The sequence below is a fragment of the Nelumbo lutea genome, chromosome 2 (genome assembly GCF_056320005.1).
Source record: "Nelumbo lutea isolate HS-2025 chromosome 2, American lotus-T2T, whole genome shotgun sequence".
In the NCBI taxonomy this organism is placed as follows: domain Eukaryota; kingdom Viridiplantae; phylum Streptophyta; class Magnoliopsida; order Proteales; family Nelumbonaceae; genus Nelumbo; species Nelumbo lutea.
The window spans coordinates 67,271,225-67,288,436 of NC_142685.1; the positions used below are offsets into that span (position 1 = coordinate 67,271,225).

The 17,212-nt window shown below is 34.3% G+C and overlaps 1 protein-coding gene across 3 annotated transcripts; it reads right to left on the reverse strand.

Moving 5' to 3' along the window:
• Positions 1-9,013: 9,013 nt before the first annotated feature.
• On the reverse strand, positions 9,014-16,611 carry LOC148871332 (serine/threonine-protein kinase Nek5-like). 3 transcript variants are annotated; one of them, XM_088973487.1, is made up of 15 exons: positions 15,535-16,611; positions 15,344-15,410; positions 15,172-15,237; positions 15,047-15,093; positions 14,928-14,973; positions 14,745-14,825; positions 14,622-14,664; positions 14,463-14,512; positions 13,662-13,743; positions 13,533-13,582; positions 11,935-12,008; positions 11,686-11,737; positions 10,947-11,594; positions 9,214-10,851; positions 9,014-9,071 (listed from the first exon to the last, which is right to left on the reverse strand). In XM_088973487.1, the coding sequence occupies exons 1-14, from the start codon at positions 15,630-15,632 to the stop codon at positions 9,229-9,231; spliced, it is 3,027 nt and encodes a 1,008-aa protein (XP_088829613.1). In that variant the 5' UTR covers positions 15,633-16,611; the 3' UTR covers positions 9,014-9,071; positions 9,214-9,228. The 3 variants fall into 3 exon arrangements, with proteins under 3 accessions (XP_088829613.1, XP_088829612.1, XP_088829614.1); XM_088973486.1 differs by having other exon boundaries at positions 9,014-10,851; XM_088973488.1 differs by having other exon boundaries at positions 9,014-10,851; positions 14,463-14,538; positions 15,535-16,483.
• Positions 16,612-17,212: the final 601 nt, after the last annotated feature.

The window sequence follows — 17,212 nt, forward strand, 5'->3', positions numbered from 1 at the left end:
AGATCGGACGGTCGAACCAGAAAAATTGGGAACCGGCATCTGACCAGTTCCAGTTTTCTCCAAAATCGGATTTTCTTCAAAAATTGTTGATTTTGATCAGTAAACTGTTGACCTAGGCGGTTAACTGTTAGAACGGTTTTGACCATTTTTTATTTTTTTAATTTTTTTTAAATTTTTTATTTTTTTATCAAAACGGGCAGACTGTTCGATTCGAATAATCGGACTGTTCGACTCAAGAATTCGTTCTCTGAGTCGGTTTTAAAGCCATGCTTAAATATATAATTTTTGAAAGTCCAAAGTGTTACACTTTGTAAGTTAAGGCCCATAAATGTCACTACCCCCAAATTACATAGTACCTATATATAATTTATCCTTTTTTTCTGATAAAAATAGTCTGATTTGATAGAATCCAAAATTTTATAATAAGGCATTACATTCAAATCATACCTTAACAGGATGTTCCAAATGATACTCAAAATTACATTCAAATCATACCCCCAAATTACATAGACAGAAATAAGCTAGGACCCATTACTTAGTGTCATGTAGTGATAAAATCTCAGGTCGGAAAGTGTGAGGATACAAGTTGGAGTCTAAGAGCGGTGACCACTAGGCCTGTTAATGATACTCAAAAATCCGCGGTCCGATTTGATTATCATATATTCGGATGATGTATTTATGTAATTAGGTTATATTTAGATTTTGCAATCTACATTCAATTGATAATTGGATCGGATTTGGAATTGACTCTATCTAATCTGATTAAAATCTGAATCTAACTATAATTAAATTATAAAAATATATTTTTATATATCATATTATATATATATTGTAATAAATTCATTATGTTAGGTTTAGATTAATTTATTTTATATAAAAGTTGAAAAGTAATTAACTTTTTTTTTCTGTAATTTACAAAATTACAATAGAGTTGGATTAAAATTTGAACCTGATCCGCATTACGATTTGAATTTCAATCCGAGGTATCCAAATCCGATCAGATTTCGAATTGGACTTGGATGCAGGTTTTCAATAATTGGGTCAGATTTGGATTTTGCTTAGTCAGATCCAATTACAGCCCTAATACTAACCACTTTGTGCAAAAGACATCATCCAATCTACTCTTGAGACCTAAGCTGACATTGGGTAATGGCCATTTTAATAGATAGTGAAACATTCATCCTAGACCAAAAAAAAAATAATAAAGAAAAAGAAAAAATGAACCCTCAACCACTAGCTCAAATCTCCTTACAAATCCATAAGTTTTTAGTTGGGTAAACTATAGATAAGTACCCTGCACTTTGGGATTAGTGACAGATAGATACTTTGAACTTTCAATTGCAGCACTTGAGTACCCTAAACTCTCTTCTCTAATTTTTTTGGAGTTTTCACCATGACCATGCGTGTTTAAATTCTGATATTTGGTCGAAGGAAACAAAAGCCTCAGAATCAACAAAACTATGAGATCTAATTTGATTTTTACTGTTTGATTTATGCTTTGAATATCAAATGTTCTTCTATGTTCATGTTCATGATTGTTTCATCTGATTGTTAGAAAGCCTACTAGTTTATTATTCGTTGCAATCTACTGCTAGGTTAGATATCAGATCCATAATTGTTTGATCCCTCTAATTTGCGAAGCAACTAGGGTTTAATGATTTGTTGCGTAAAAAATTGTTAGATCTTAGGAGGAACACTCAATTGAATTAAATGCAACCGCTTGTGCTTGTGTTGTTTAACTTCATCGATCTCCAATTCTTAATGCTGTTACTGATTAAATCTTGAACACTTGTTTCATGTTGTTTAGTAGTAAGGGTTAAGTAGATCGTTTGTTTTCTAATTAACTGCAAAAAGAGAGAGATACAGGAAAATAATTCATACGATGAATATTCAAAGTCTGAATTGATATATCTTTGCATTGATGAGCAGTAGTGAAATTCTAATGGTGGATGTTGACTTAGACCAAGACTCGTTCTTTTGATTAATTTCAATACTTTGATTTGCATTGTTTCTCATTTAGTTTTCTTTCTTTTTAATTATGGTTTTTGTTATACTCAAACCCCCCTCCATCTTTGTTCACGCAGCACAAAAACTACTGCATTTGTTTTTGAGAGTATAGGTTTTATTTTTGGATGCCTACGATAGCACGCCAAATTTTGGTTACCTAGGAATGATCTCAAAAAAACACAAGAAGGATATTTTTAGCATTACGTCATGTTTAATTGGTGAAATACTACAGATGGACCCAAGTGTCTATTTTTGAGAGTTCAGGATACTCAAGTGTTGCAATTGAAAGTTTAGGATACCTATTTGTCACTACCCTAAAGTACAGGGTACCTATATATAATTTACCCTTTCCAATTTCACTTTAGCAAGACAAATATAATGCCAACGCCTTTGTATGGGTTTCTGCCATTTGGTTTGTTTGGTTTGTTTATGTGTGGCAATATATGATACAATTGGATGAATCTGGGTTTTCTCCTCAGAATGGTTAGAAAAGAAAAAAGCATTTGTAGCTATGGGAATATCTCCCATGAATGGAAACATACAATTATGAGAGATATTTTTAATGTGTGGCTGCAATATGCTGTGAGGAGGAAATCTGAATTCGGTTTCATATTCATATTGGATTTACTCCTCACAGAATGATCTTCACACTAACCTCATAGCACATCACAGCTGTGTATTTGGGAGATGTTCGTTGATGTATGACTGCATGTGCCGTCAAGAGCATATCCGAATTTTGTTGGTTTGGGTTGGGTTGGAATTCCTGTACATCTATACTATCTATAAAAGTGTGAATGTGTTTTCATTGGACAACAAATGCCCCTTCTCTCAAGTTTGAATTGAAAAACGAGAAAAGGAAAAATTGTTATTTTACATTTTCATTTAGTATTTGTTTATTTGATAAAAAGACACAAAAGTACTTATGTTCAATAATTAGAAAATAAGTTACAACAAAAATGTCATTTTACATTTTTCATTTAATGTTTATTTACAATATTATTAAAATTGTGAATAATGGTGTGTAACTTTTGTTTAACTAAATTACCCCAATTTTTTAATTTGGTCCTTATCTAATTTTAAGGATGAAAGTGTAATTTGAAAAACCACTTTTCTCCTCATTCAAATCCATCACATTAAATCTCATATTTAAGTATTAACTCTCATTAACATTTCATTGAATCATTTTCTTGACTATAATACTCCTATTTTTGAATTTGGTCCCTCTCAAATTGTGAGGGCATAAAATGTAATTTGAACTACTACATTTATCCTCGTTTAATTCCATCTCATTAAGTCTTATCTTAAGGTATTAACTCTCATTCTTTTATTGAATCTTATATTTAAGATATTATTTTCGCAAAATAAAAGCAAATAAATTCTACCAATTAGATATACATCCAATACTTTTAACAATATAACATACATGTTTCTTTCAAAATTTACCCAAAAATGGAACCGTTTATCCATCATGGTGGTAAGTAAGAAATTCAACCATTCAAGTCAAGTTGACTAATCCATGATGTCATAATTAAATAAAAAACTTTTAAAATATAAATAAATAACAAATATAAAAAAATTGGGTACAAGAAAAATAAGTGTGATAAATAATAATTGCTTTGTTTATGTTAGAAATAAAATGTAAAGTTTAAAGCCAGCCCAAAAATAAAATTAATATTTTTTTATTTTTTTTGGTTGCGGGTCAACAGTTCCACCTTTGGGGTCATATGTGTTAACCATTGATTTCATAATCAAATAATAAAAAATAAAAAATACAAAAAAATATGAAAAAATAGAAATTCTATAGAAAACATTTGAACACATTTCTAATATTTTATACTAGTCATATTAAAAGTTAGAAACGATAAATAAGAATTTTTTAATATTTTATTGATGATATAAATAAAATACAAAATTCAAAACTAACCCAAAAATGAAATGATTTTCCTATTTGATGGTAGATCAAACCAACATTTCAGGTGAACTGTGCCAACTCATGAAGTTATGATTAAATAACAAAGTTTTAAAAAGATAAAAACAAAAATATATAAATTAAATAGAAAACATTTGAATGTATCTCTATATTAATAAACCATAATAAGTGTGATGAATAAAGATAATTTTTAGACATAAAAATATAAAATATTTTTAAAATATATTATATATCATTGTCATCATTATCAGGAAACTTGTCACATACAAAGAACGTTTCAAGAGTCAGAATCATGGTCCGGGCTAAAGCAGTTGTATATAATCAGATAATACTTTTAGCTGAGCTTCTTTTATACGAAAATACTTCATAATTTCACAGTTAAATTAGTGGTATAGTTTGGTGTATAGGTAGCCAGACTCACTTATATGTAGACAATGTTTTTAAACCGTCGTTGATCCGGATTATTGAACCATTTGATCCTGAGTATCATTATGGTCTGCTGAGTGGCATGCCCGATCTAACATCTGATCCAATGATTTCGGATTCGATGATATACTTATATAATCACATTGGATTCGTACTTTGATCTCATTTGATCTGATTAATATCTGAATCTGATCATATTATAATATTTATTGATTTTTAATATATAAAATTTATATAATTATATTTAAAATTTAAAAAATATATATTTTATATATTATATTATATGATATGAATTTATATATATAATAAATTCGGTGTGCTATATTTACATTAATTTATTAATATAAAAGTTGAAAAGTAATTATCTTTTTAATTTTTTTTGTATTTAAAAAAATTAAAGTAGAGTCAGAATAAATCCGAATCCAGATTTTAATCCAAATGTGAGGTCTTAAAATTTGATCAGATTTAGATGGAAGTTTTCAATAATCAGATCAGATTTGGATTTTGTTAAATCCGATCCGATTATAGCCCTAATTCGTGAATTGACTTAAAAAAATTCAAATTGATTTAAAACAAAGGCTGAGTTTAGAAGGAATACAAATGCAAATATATAGAGTGCAAAACCTTATATTTTATATTATTTTATATGTATTTATATTGTACTTATTTGCATTTGTACTCATTCCAAACTCAGCCAAAAGAACAAAATTAATGACATTACAAGTAGACCCATTCAAACCGGATGATTGAACTCAAGAGCAAAAGGAAAACGCAGTTCTGTTTCTATGTCAATTTTTTAAAACACCGTATGATAGGTATGGTAATTTTATGGCCCAGCTGATTTGTGTTGGACAAAATATAATATTAGGCGTTTAGTGAGACAGAAGCCTAAGCCTGGCTTACCTCATTTTTAGGTTAGAAATGCATGCTTAACAAGTCTAAGTGTGTTTGCACGATTTTTGCTTTCAGTACATCCCATCTCCCTGGCTTTTCCACAATGGGTTAGACCAAGAAATAAAAGCATTTTAAGCTTTTGAATTTTTTTTTTTTTTTTAGATTTTTGGAATTCTGAACAGTTGTTGGGTTAATGGGTCACATGTTAGTAGAAACCCACGCAAGAGGGCCTAAAGGTACGTTGAATAGTTTGATCATGCGCCAAGCAACCAGCTTAGCTGTAACGTCGATCGGCTATAATACCAGAATAAAGAACTTTGTAACCATTCAACTCGTATGATAAAAGTGATAATCAATTAGCTGCTATTCCTCAACTGGAGGGGGGTTGATTGGTCAAAATAGCCTGACTTAAGGTTCGCCGATACGTATCATTCTAGGACTCCTCCAATATGCTCTTACAGTGGGTGGTGTATTGGAGGTCTGACCGGTTCAGGGGGTAGAGGAGACCTAAACCGGTCCCCTGAATTGATTGTGAAAAAAATAATAATATAAAAAAAAAACACAATAAAAATGTGTATCGAATCAACCATTATCATGAAAGTATTGCCCATGCAGCTGGTATGAAGGGGAAATCGGATTTGGTGCTCATACCATCTCACAGCCCTTTCCAGCAGTGCATTAAGAACATCTCCCATGAATAAAAATATACAAGTATGGTGATATTCCCAATGTATGGCTGAAAAGGGCTGTGAAAATGGTGTGAGCATAATTTTGTGAAAACTGAATCTGTCCCGGGTTTTGATCACATGCCTTTGTGCATCATAGATACTACTACCAAAACTTATGACTAGTTTTATATTGGTATGCACTACTATTGTTGTTGCAGCACAAGACTGGATTTGTTACTCACAGAGTGCTCCTTGCACTAACCTTACAACACAATAAATTCAGTTGTGAATTGGAAATATTTGTTGCAAGGATGGTGAGGAGCATATCCGAATTTTTGCAACACTCCCTTGCAATCCCTAGGGGTGAGCATTGTTCGGTTAAAACCAAAAAACTGAACCAAAATTTTTGGTTTTCAGGATTAAAAATTTGATTAAACGAAAAAATCAAATTAACCAAAATTTATTATATACATAATATAATATATATTATAACATGTATATAATGTACATTATATATTATATGTAATATTAATATTAATAAAATTCGGTTTTAACTGCAATAACCAAAAACCAAACCGAAAAATTTGGTTTCATTGTTTTTGGTTTTTTAGTAATTCAGTTTCAGTTTGGCTTTATACTTTATAAGTTCAGTTTTTCAAAATTCGATTTATTTCGTTTGGTTTTTAACCGAATAAACCAAATGTTCACCTCACTGATCCCCTAATTAATTACATGGTTGTGATATGTTATGAACTAGTAAGCACGTGCTTTTCATGTGACAATTTTTACAAAAATTTGTAAATAATACTTTTACAAAAATTTGTACATTTTTTGTTTGCTTTTAAATACATGGTTGTGATATGTTATTTCGTTTGCTTTTAATGATGATGATGATGACTATAGTAAATAATACTTTTACAAAAAATTGTACATTTTTTATGTTTTTATGTCTAACAATTTTTTTTTCATTTATCACACTTAATATGATGAATATGCGATTTTAGAAATATATCCAAATGTTTTCTATAATTATTTTAGCATTTTTTATACTTTTGTGTGCTTTCGTTTTATTATTATTATTATTATTATTATTATTATTATTATTATTATTATGACATGAAGGTTTACACATTTGAGGTTGAATTGATGATTCACCACCAAACAAGGAAACAGCTCCATTTTTAGGTTAATTTTAAATTTATATTATTCTATCATCAATAAAAACAATTATTCTTTGTCACAGCTACTTTTTAATATGGTCAATTAATATAAGATTCAATTTAAGAATGAGACTTAATACCATAAGTATATGATGACTTAATGGGAAGGAATCAAATAAGGAAAATTGTGGTAATTCAAATTACATTTTGTACCATCACAATTATAAATAGACCAAATTCAAAAATAGACATTTTAGTAAAAAAACCCAATAAATGCTAGTAGAGGTTAATAACTTAAATATACGACTTAATCAGAGGGATTTGAATGAGGAGAAAAGTAGTTCAAATTACTTTTCTATCCTTAAAATAAAAGAGACCATATTAAAAAACTGGAATATTTTATTCAAACAAAATTCCTCTCATTCACACTTTTAATTATAACATTAATTAATATTAGTAGTGGTATAGATTTATTTCCATTTTCATGTTTGATTGATAGGTTGCAACTTGCAAGGGAGTGCTGCGACCATAGTTGCCAGAGATGTTCTCTCGTACTTTTAGCTTGGTGAGCATTCTGCCCTGGATCATTGATGGCATCCCCACTGGAGTGAGAATTCATGGTGAAGGAACAGAGTTTTAACCTGGTCGGGGTTGGGTTGGGTTGAAGCTAACCCAAGCTTGACCCGAGTCAAGGGTGCATTAACCCTAACCTGAACCAACCTGCCTCTCAACCCAATGAGACCAGATATTAGAATATGAAATCCCAACCCAACCCAAGTAACGTGATTTTCATAATCGGTTGTGTTGGGTTAAGTTGCCTACCTAATGCCTAACAAACTACAAATCTGTAATCTATAATTTACAATTAATGGAAGTGGTATAAACTATAAAGAAAACACTCACAACATTTTTACTGTCTAGACATACTAACAAAGAACAACGTGGTGTTTGAATAGACTTTTTAAAAGCTGTTTCGTATTTTGGAAGTATACGTTGATGCTTGTTTTTGAGTGTCGCATGTGTCACTACTCAATAAATGGAATTTCTTCACATATCTAGTCTGCTCTTTTGTTTATTTATTTATTTATTTTTAATTTTCTTTTCATATTGGGAAGGAAATTTTCTTGACATATTTGATGATTTATTTTTTTATAATTTTTCAGAAAACCCAATCTTCAATTATCTAATAAACATATTTTTGATATTTTTGGTTATCATGTTTCCTTTTAATTTTTAACATTTTTTACAAAAAGAAATCTAAATAACATATTTTGAAGGTTCTTTGGAAACTTGTTTAAGATTACTTTTAATGATTCTTTTTATTTGATAGACATTTTTATTTGTTATTATTTTTTAGAAAACTGGTAACTTATCACCCTAAAAGAAAACCGAATCAACCTCCAGCTCGATTTAAAAAAACATAGTTAAGATTTGAAATAGCATGGATATTATTTAACTTCTAAGTTCTAAGAAACATTTAATTCAAAGAAATAATGTCGTTCAAAAAATCAGAATGTGCTTTTTTTTTTCTAAATAATGTACAAAAAATGAAAATGAAGACAACTAGATCATTAAAATTTGTTTTATAACTATTAATGAGATTTATAATGATTTTCAAAGCATATACATGCATATCATAATTTTCCACCATTTTTTTTTAACATTTCCTAAATACATTTGGTCATTTGAGCACGGGGTCCCAAGCCAAAGCTGTGCTTGGAATTGGAATCACCTCATTGCAAGCCAAAATGGACCTTGGAGGAGGTAATTGTTTTTTACTTTTTAGACAACTGGATTGGGTGAGTCAACTGAATCAATATCTCCTAAAACAATCATTTTGGCCTTTAACCTGCCAAACAGGAAGCATTCGCATCCCCCACAATGCTGATCATTCTGTACAGTCACTTGTGTATAACACATTCAGCCACTTGGTCAAAATTTCAGATTTATTTCATTAGCTATACTCACTATGTACATCAAGGGATTCTGCCATTAAAAGAATACAAGAAAAAAGAAGTGAGAGGGCGCAGGCAAAAAGGATTCGACCTGTTTTGTTCTGCTTAAAATTCAAATGGAATTTGAATAGGTAAGTGATAAAAGGTAGCACATGGGATAAGAAAGAACTTACGCAGGATGTGATATATCATGTAAGGCGTCCAGAATCCTCGATCATCATTCCTTTGAGACTCTTTGCCAACCAAATTGCCGTCTCCCGTGGAGAGACTTTATCCTTTCCAAAAGGCTTTAAAACAACTGCAAGTTCTTCCAACCTATTTTGCTGCAACAACTCTGCAGACAGTTCTAGCAGCCCTTCAAGTGCCTCGGCCCTTTGCCTGAATGACTTTACATCCAATGTTTCCTTTTCTGGGGTTTCCTCTTCCTTTACACCAACAACAGTAGCATCAACAGAGGAATTTGTTGGTTCAGACAAATCAGGTTTTGGAACCGGTAAGGAAGGGCTCCTTATATCCATTTCTGTGTTGCCAGGACTACTGGAAATGTTTGATTTTAGAGTCGCTGCTTCCAAGCAACCTGATGATTTCAGAGTCAACGGTGGTGTTGTGTTTCTAATCTCCACCTCCTCTCTTACCACATTTAGCAGCTTCCCTACATCCATATTTTGAACCCCTCTCTCCACAGTTTCCATCACAGGCTGCTTGCTCCCCACCCGGAAACTGCTGTGTCGTATGACATGGATGACATCATCAAAGGCTGGTTTTAAATGGGCCTGCACTGCATTTGGTTTATCAATTGTTGGATTTGGCATTGTTGGAATCTTCTCAGGATTCACGTTCTTTTGGGTTGCTGAAATTGGTGCAATCTCTGTAATTGATGAAAGGAGTTCTCTCACAGTGAATTTGTCATCACCACTAGGTGTGGAAATAAGTTGTGACTGTTGAGTTGTATCACCTCTATTGCAAAGCCTACTTATGGAAATATCATCCTTGCAGACATACTCCTCAGACCCTGGGAAGGAGGGTTGTAGACTAGCTGTAGAACTAACTTCATCATTACTGGCAGTACTCTTCTGAAGATCCAGATTCTCCTCAGGTATCTTCATTGAGAATAATGATACAGGCCTATAATTATGCCCTTTACTTTCTACTGTAAGATTTTCTGAACTGGCAGAATGTAGACATGAAGCAACTAAGCAACTAGCTGGATGAGATTCTGAACTTTCAGTTTGTGTGAGTTTCTCATGGAGTATCGTATTTGATGAGTAAGAGTTGTTTTGTCCAGAATAGTGTGGTATAGGGGCTACTAGCTCTTCATATAACTCAAGAAATTGAGTTGACTTCGATGATACCAAATTGGTCTCATCTGTTTGTAGTCCCTTAGAATTGGTACCATCTGTTTGTAGGCCTTTGGAATTCGTGTTGTCCGTCTGTAGTCCTTTAGAATTGGTGCTACCTCCCTGCAGTCCTTTGGAATTGGTTCCGTCCACCTGCAGTCCTTTGGAATCTACCACTGGAGTCATTCCAGAGTCCTCAACAATTGGTGCTTGGTCAGGTTTTAAGACATTGAATGGCACACCAGAAGTCCTTTCAGGCTCTTGGGTAATCTCACTTGGGCCTGGTCTCATGTCACTGTTGACAGGGATCGAAGGCCTCAGAGGCCCTGAATGTGATGATCGTCTGGCCAGGATAGGAGGACGTTGCCTTGTCTTGGAAGGAAATCCATCATCTACAGCTTGTTTGACAAGACCGGGAGGTGAAATCCCATCACACTTGGCTTTAATCTTTGGTGAGGAATCAAATACAGGTAACTGAAAAACACAAAAGACAAATGATGTCATTTCAAATATCCTTATACAGACAAGAATGATGAAACTAGAGAAAAGGGAAAAAGAAATGTTTTCACCTGGTGCTTCAAAGGATGTGATCCCTGGACACGTTTCACAGAATCACAATTTGCCTTTGCTGGAACACTGGGTGCCTCTGCATTCAACTTAGAACCAGGAGGAACTGCACTGGGTTTAGGGACTTTGGGTGATGCTTCTATATTAGCTTTTTGGTTGGATATACCTCCAGCCTTTGCACGGTTGCCTCTCATTGGTGAGCTATTTTCTCGGGCTTTCCCCTCTTCTTTCAAAGACATCAATATGTTCTTAATGATTTTGGGCTGCTTTGATTCAACTTTGGGTTGTTCATCACGAAATGGTTTCACCACTTCTTGTTCATCTATTTTGATAGAGAATCTGTGAGTTCCATGTTCATTGCTTGTAAAGGTCTTCTCACTGTCTGCTCCATCATCAGTTGAAGCCATATCCATGTCAATGGCTTTGTGATCACAGTTGAACACCAATGCTGAGTTGTTTTTCTCACTTGAAATCAAGCTATCTTTATCACTGCTAGAACTATTACTGTTTTGGCTTCGAGCCATGTTCTTCTGAGAATGACGTGCAGTGGAGATTGGTTTTTCTGGAGAGCAGACTGTAGGGGGACTGGAAGATACACGGTATTGATCAACGTATGGTTGCAAATAAGGGCGTCTTAGTATCTCAGATGCCTGATCAAAGTTCAAATCTTTTAGGGTTCTGATGAAAAAATACTAATAAAAGAAAATATAAGAGCCTACTACAAGACCTAAGAACACTTACATTTGGTCGATGCTCTGGGTTCTTTCTCAGCATGCTCTTGACAAGTGTCTTCCTGTTTGAAATGACAAGTTACAGATTTTGTGATGGTTCTACAAATGAAATGGTAGAATCATCTATTACACATGATAATGCAAAGCTCAACATAAAGGAAGATGAATAAAAGTAGATTCATCAGATGACTTCCACAGAACATTACATTTATATCAACTAAAAATGGTGAAAAATGGTATTGGCAATATTAAGACTTACAAGGAAGAGGAGTAACATGAAGGCAAAGGGCCAATGGAGGAACGGTTTATCTTACTTATTAGTCCTGCCATATCCTGAAACCAGATATATACATCCCGCTTAACTAAATGCTCCATTAGAAATTTATTGAATTGCAACAAAATCAAGGAATTACAGTATGCACAATTGAGCATAAGAAAAAGCAGAAAACCACTTGTGTTGCAAAACACTAAATGTCTACTACAGGATCAAGAACTTCGAAAAGAAAGGGGACTTCCGAATTTTTGATTCATGGAGATTGGCTCTTCATTAAGACTCTTTTTAGCAGCTTTTCATTGGTGAGTAATTGATGTTTCTGTCATTATAAATATATTCATTAATGATTATCTAATACCTCTAGATTGATAGAGGTGACCACTTTCCCATATGGATGAAGAGATCAAATTAAAACTTGATGGCAACTCCTCTAGAAATCCTAAGTCTGCTGGGTGGGTGGCATTCTTACAGGTTTTGCTAGCCAAGAGGTTTGGGCCTTCCCCCCTTGCTACTTGGTTAAGTGAACTAACACAATGCCATTGGATGGGTTGAACTTGTGAAGGTTGCAGGGGCATCCTGTAAGCCATCCCACTACCTTAATGAGATTAGAGGCACCATTTTAGCCTTTTCTGTCCAAAAGAGATAGAAATCCATAGAGTGCATTTAATATGGTTGCTAATGGCATTGAAAGATCAGGGCTAGGAAGATTTTTACATACAGTGACCTGATTTTTTATTTTTTTTTTGTTGATGAGAATTGACCTATAGCCTCTTTGCATCTTCTGTACATCCACTTGTGTACTTGAATATTTTTCATAGCTATGAATGTGTGACTACATTTTTCTAGACAAAAATGATATAATACCTCCATATGTAGGGATGGATGGATTGGAAATCGGTTTAAGATGTCAAGTAGCATTTCCTACTTATCCATCTATTGTTAATAAATAGAAAGTGCACCAAAAAGACAACCAGATCCACTGATAGTCTATTCAAGGTTCAAAGTATCAATACACTCTGACGAGCAACTAATAGAACTGATACTCACAGTTTTATTTACTTTGAGTTAATAACCATCTGTCCATTATTTCACACCTACTACTATTTAAGCGTGACAGCAAGTCCCTAATTCCTAGTATTTAGCACATCCCAGGGTTCAAAAACTAATATGTATCATATGATACAGTGATGATGTGTTGTGTCATTTTGAACCTCGAATTTATGTTTTTAGTGGGAGTAGTAAAATATAGTGGCTAATTCTGCTCTTCAATTGTTCCTTTTGGTTTTACTTGCATATTGCAATTCAGTGAGAGAGAGAGAGAGAGATGGAGAATCAAAACATGCTCCAAAGTGTCATTTGTTATATTCGTTTGTACTCAAAAAAGATGTTCCATTTATCATTGTAATAAGGTAAACTCATTCCAAAATACCACGGTTCAGGTCTTTGAACCAAAGGAAATGTAGTAAATGGTTTTTATCATAACAATACTCATCAGGACAAATCTAAATCACCAACAATGCTGTCTCAATTCCTCTCCAAATATACCCATTGCTCCAAGACAAGTAGTGTGCAAGAAGTCTTACAAAAGCTTTAAATGCTGGGCGATGAGCAGCCATCTCATACATACAACATCCTGTGAAACCATGAACACATTAAACTAAAGCTAATATCATGGTCAAAAATATCTCAAACATTAACCACAATATGCGTACCTAAAGACCAGATATCAGATTTGAAGCCATAGGGAATATCAGCAAGAAGCTCTGGACACATGTAATTAGGAGTTCCAACTACCTGGACACCATAGGTCAACCAATAGTCAATTCCCCGGAAATGCTCCAAGCTTATAATTTCTACATCTTTAACTCTTAAAAATAAGGAAAGAGATTAAAGACAGAATTGGATATAAGTATTGGTAGAATGGGATTGGTTGGGTGTTCCTCCTGGTCTGAGAACAGTAGGAGGCATTTTCTCATTTCTTATTTCTTATGAAACTGTTTTTCTATTTCCAATAAAAAGAAATATTCCAATGATTTGCAGTTTAAACTGATAGTTGTTTTACTGATAAAATCTTAAATCTATTTGTTGGCCTTTTGTTTAGTAAAGTCTTGATATGATATGGAACCAAACCAGAACTAGAAATTCACATTTCTTATTTTTTAATAGTAAATGATTAATGATGTCTAGAGACAAGTAAAGGTAGAGTTCATATTCATGAAACAATGAAATCAAAAGTCTTATTTTCATATTACCTAGTGGTTAAATAATTATACCATTTTATTTTGTGTGAAGTTTCAACCAACTTATGGAATAGATTGCTAAATTGTTTGAGGAAATAGACCCCGAGTGCATGAACTTTCACTATTCCACTAGTACCTAAGAAGAACTTGCTTGGAGTCTTCCTAGCCCTTAAAAAGCAATATTGAAAAGGACACTGAGATTACCACAGTAAATTGACACTGGAAAGGAAGCAAGTGTAAATTACAATAAGAGAAATGAAGTAATGAACATACAGAAGAAGCCAAATCATCTGCTTTTAGAGTTTTAGCAAGTCCAAAATCCCCTGGTAAGGACCAAAACATTCATGAGCTGAAACCCAGGATAATAGCTCAGTAATCAGCAAATTTGGGAAAGCCCTCCACTTTAACTACAAATTACCAAAATATACTTACCTAGGCGAACATCATGTTCCTTAGTGAGAAATATATTAGAACACTGCCAAGGCAGAATGATGAAGAGAATCAGTACATGGGCTTAGGGGAGGAAAAGAAATTTATCAATCAATTTGCACAAACCTTTAGATCTCGGTGTAGAACAAAGTTTGAATGCAGATATTCAACAGCCAAAAGTAGTTGAGTGAACCATTTGCAGAGTTTCTGAAGAACATCATAGACCATCAAGAAAACGAGCATATAATCATAACTTAAAAACAACTAAAGATTTAGCCATAAATAGATCAAGTGAGGATAGTTCCATACCTCCTCTGGAAAGAATCCCCCATTTGCTCTTTTCATCAATTCCGCCCTGTTGCAACATAATTCAGGATATAGGTTACCAATCAAAACTATCTAAAATCAAATATTATATGTTTACTCACATGTCTCCGCCTTCACAGTATCCAGTGACAATGCAAACATAGCAACCCTGCATTACAATCTCTTGTTCAAGACCCGAATGAAAAGGGTTAGAGAAAATAGGAAAGAAATTAAGACTAACTCTTACCTTTTCAACCCATGCTTCCTTAAATTCAACAATGTAAGGGTGTTGGATTCGCGCAATGAGAGCCATCTACATTCCAAATTATCCAGAAATGTGAAAAAGACAGCACCCATCCGAGCAAGACCAAAGCCAGGTAAAAAAACAAAGCAAATCATGATCAACTCATTTAACTTACCTCTTGATGAGCGGATCTCCTGCAGCGATCTGTCTGTCGTGCCAGCCGGATCTTCTTCAATACATACCTGAAATTAAAGCATCCAAGTGAGACCCGAAAGGAAGTGCAACGTACACATTTCCCAAAATGAAGAATCAAGAGAGAAGAGAAATAACGGAAGACAGTGAGAAACAAAAGAAGACAGGACTTACTTCTTCCTCTCCAATTTGTGATTAACCAGAATGGCCGCTCCAAAAGCTCCACGTCCAATCTGCTCCATGATCTCATATTGATCCATACGAGATTCCATGATTCCGATTAGTAGGGGTCAAAACAAAATGCCAAACTTCAGATTCAATTCACTGTGCTCTCTCTACAACTGTTTCAGAATCCGTCAAACCGTCAATCAGCTCCAAAGCCTCCCATACCATTTTCCACTCAGCACTACCTGATAAGCTCCCTCTTCGATAACTCGTACTTGAACCTCACCATTCTCATTAAAGCAAAATAGACTTAACCTTTAGATCTTGCACGACTCCACTACAACATTCCTCGATCCGAATAAACAGACTGCAATGCAGCTCGCTAGCCCTAATTTTCTTCAATTGGAACTGCATAAGCCCAAATACTCTTACCTTCCTCGATCTACCTACCTCTAATCTCAAACTTCTGCACCAATCTCACAAGTAACCTTCAACCATCTTTACATCTCTCTTGTCTACTCCAAGCTTAATTCCTTCTGCGAATTCTAGAACTATTCTTGGCCAATCCCCATAAATAAAAACTGACTCAAATCAAATTTATCAGGTCATAGAAACACTCAACGATCTTCTGGCATGCAACACTTCTTCAATGTAGGCGTCGTTTAGCAAAAAGAGAGGAAAGTATTCAAATTTTCTCTTTTGGCTTCACTCTGTCCTCCCCTCCTCCCCCTTTTCCTCTTTGGATCTTCTGTCACTCTTTTTCTTTTCCTTTTTCTCTCCTCAGAATTTCTGATGGAGAGAGAGAAGAGAGAGCGGAGAAGTGTTCACACTTCACAGTCAATGCACTTTATAGCAAACCATGGTTAGAACTAGAGAGAGAGAGAGAGAGAGAGAGAGAGAGGTTGTGAGTTGTGACTCGAGACCCTTCTGTTCTCTTGAGTCTTGACTCTCGACTCCTGAGTCTAGACAGAGAGAGAGAGAGAGCAAGCGAGCATTAATGGAGTTGGCTCAAGACCGAATGGTCCTGCTTCGTTCAGTGCCGACAGTAGTTGATTCTCCAACTCACTCAGTTCTCAATTTTCTTCCTTCCCACTCCTAATGATACCATACTAGCTACCCTACTAAATCATTCTCTGTGTCCAGGCTGAACCAATCCGGACCGTGTAATCGATGAATGGATTTCCTTTAAGTGGGCCATGCATCAACGTTTAATAATGAGAAGTGAAAATGAAGCAAATAAACAGAAGGCGCGGCTCTTTCAGTTCAGGTGGATTCCGATTTTACGGTTGACAGCTGCTTATCGGTAATTCTCGGACAGAGAAGGAACACTGATTTATCCGGACTATCCTGATAGGGGTTGACCATGACTTGGAGATTTTACAGGATCAGATAAGTCAGCGTCTGTTTTCGTATGGTACATTGAGAAATCTCAGCCCTTCTTTCAGTTGACTCGTGCCTTGAAGGGTTGCAATAAAAGTCAAGGTGACACAGTCTAATAAGATGGTAAAATTTTAGACACATTCTCTTTTTCGCTGGTTTTAATTTGCGCCCAGCGCCCAGGTGAGCGAGCGGCGCACGGCGTTTGGTTGGTGAGAAAATAAAAAAAAATAAAAATCTAAAATTGATATTATTAAGGTTCATTTGGTTCGCGGGAATAGAGGTAGGGTTTATTTCGTTTGCGGGAGCA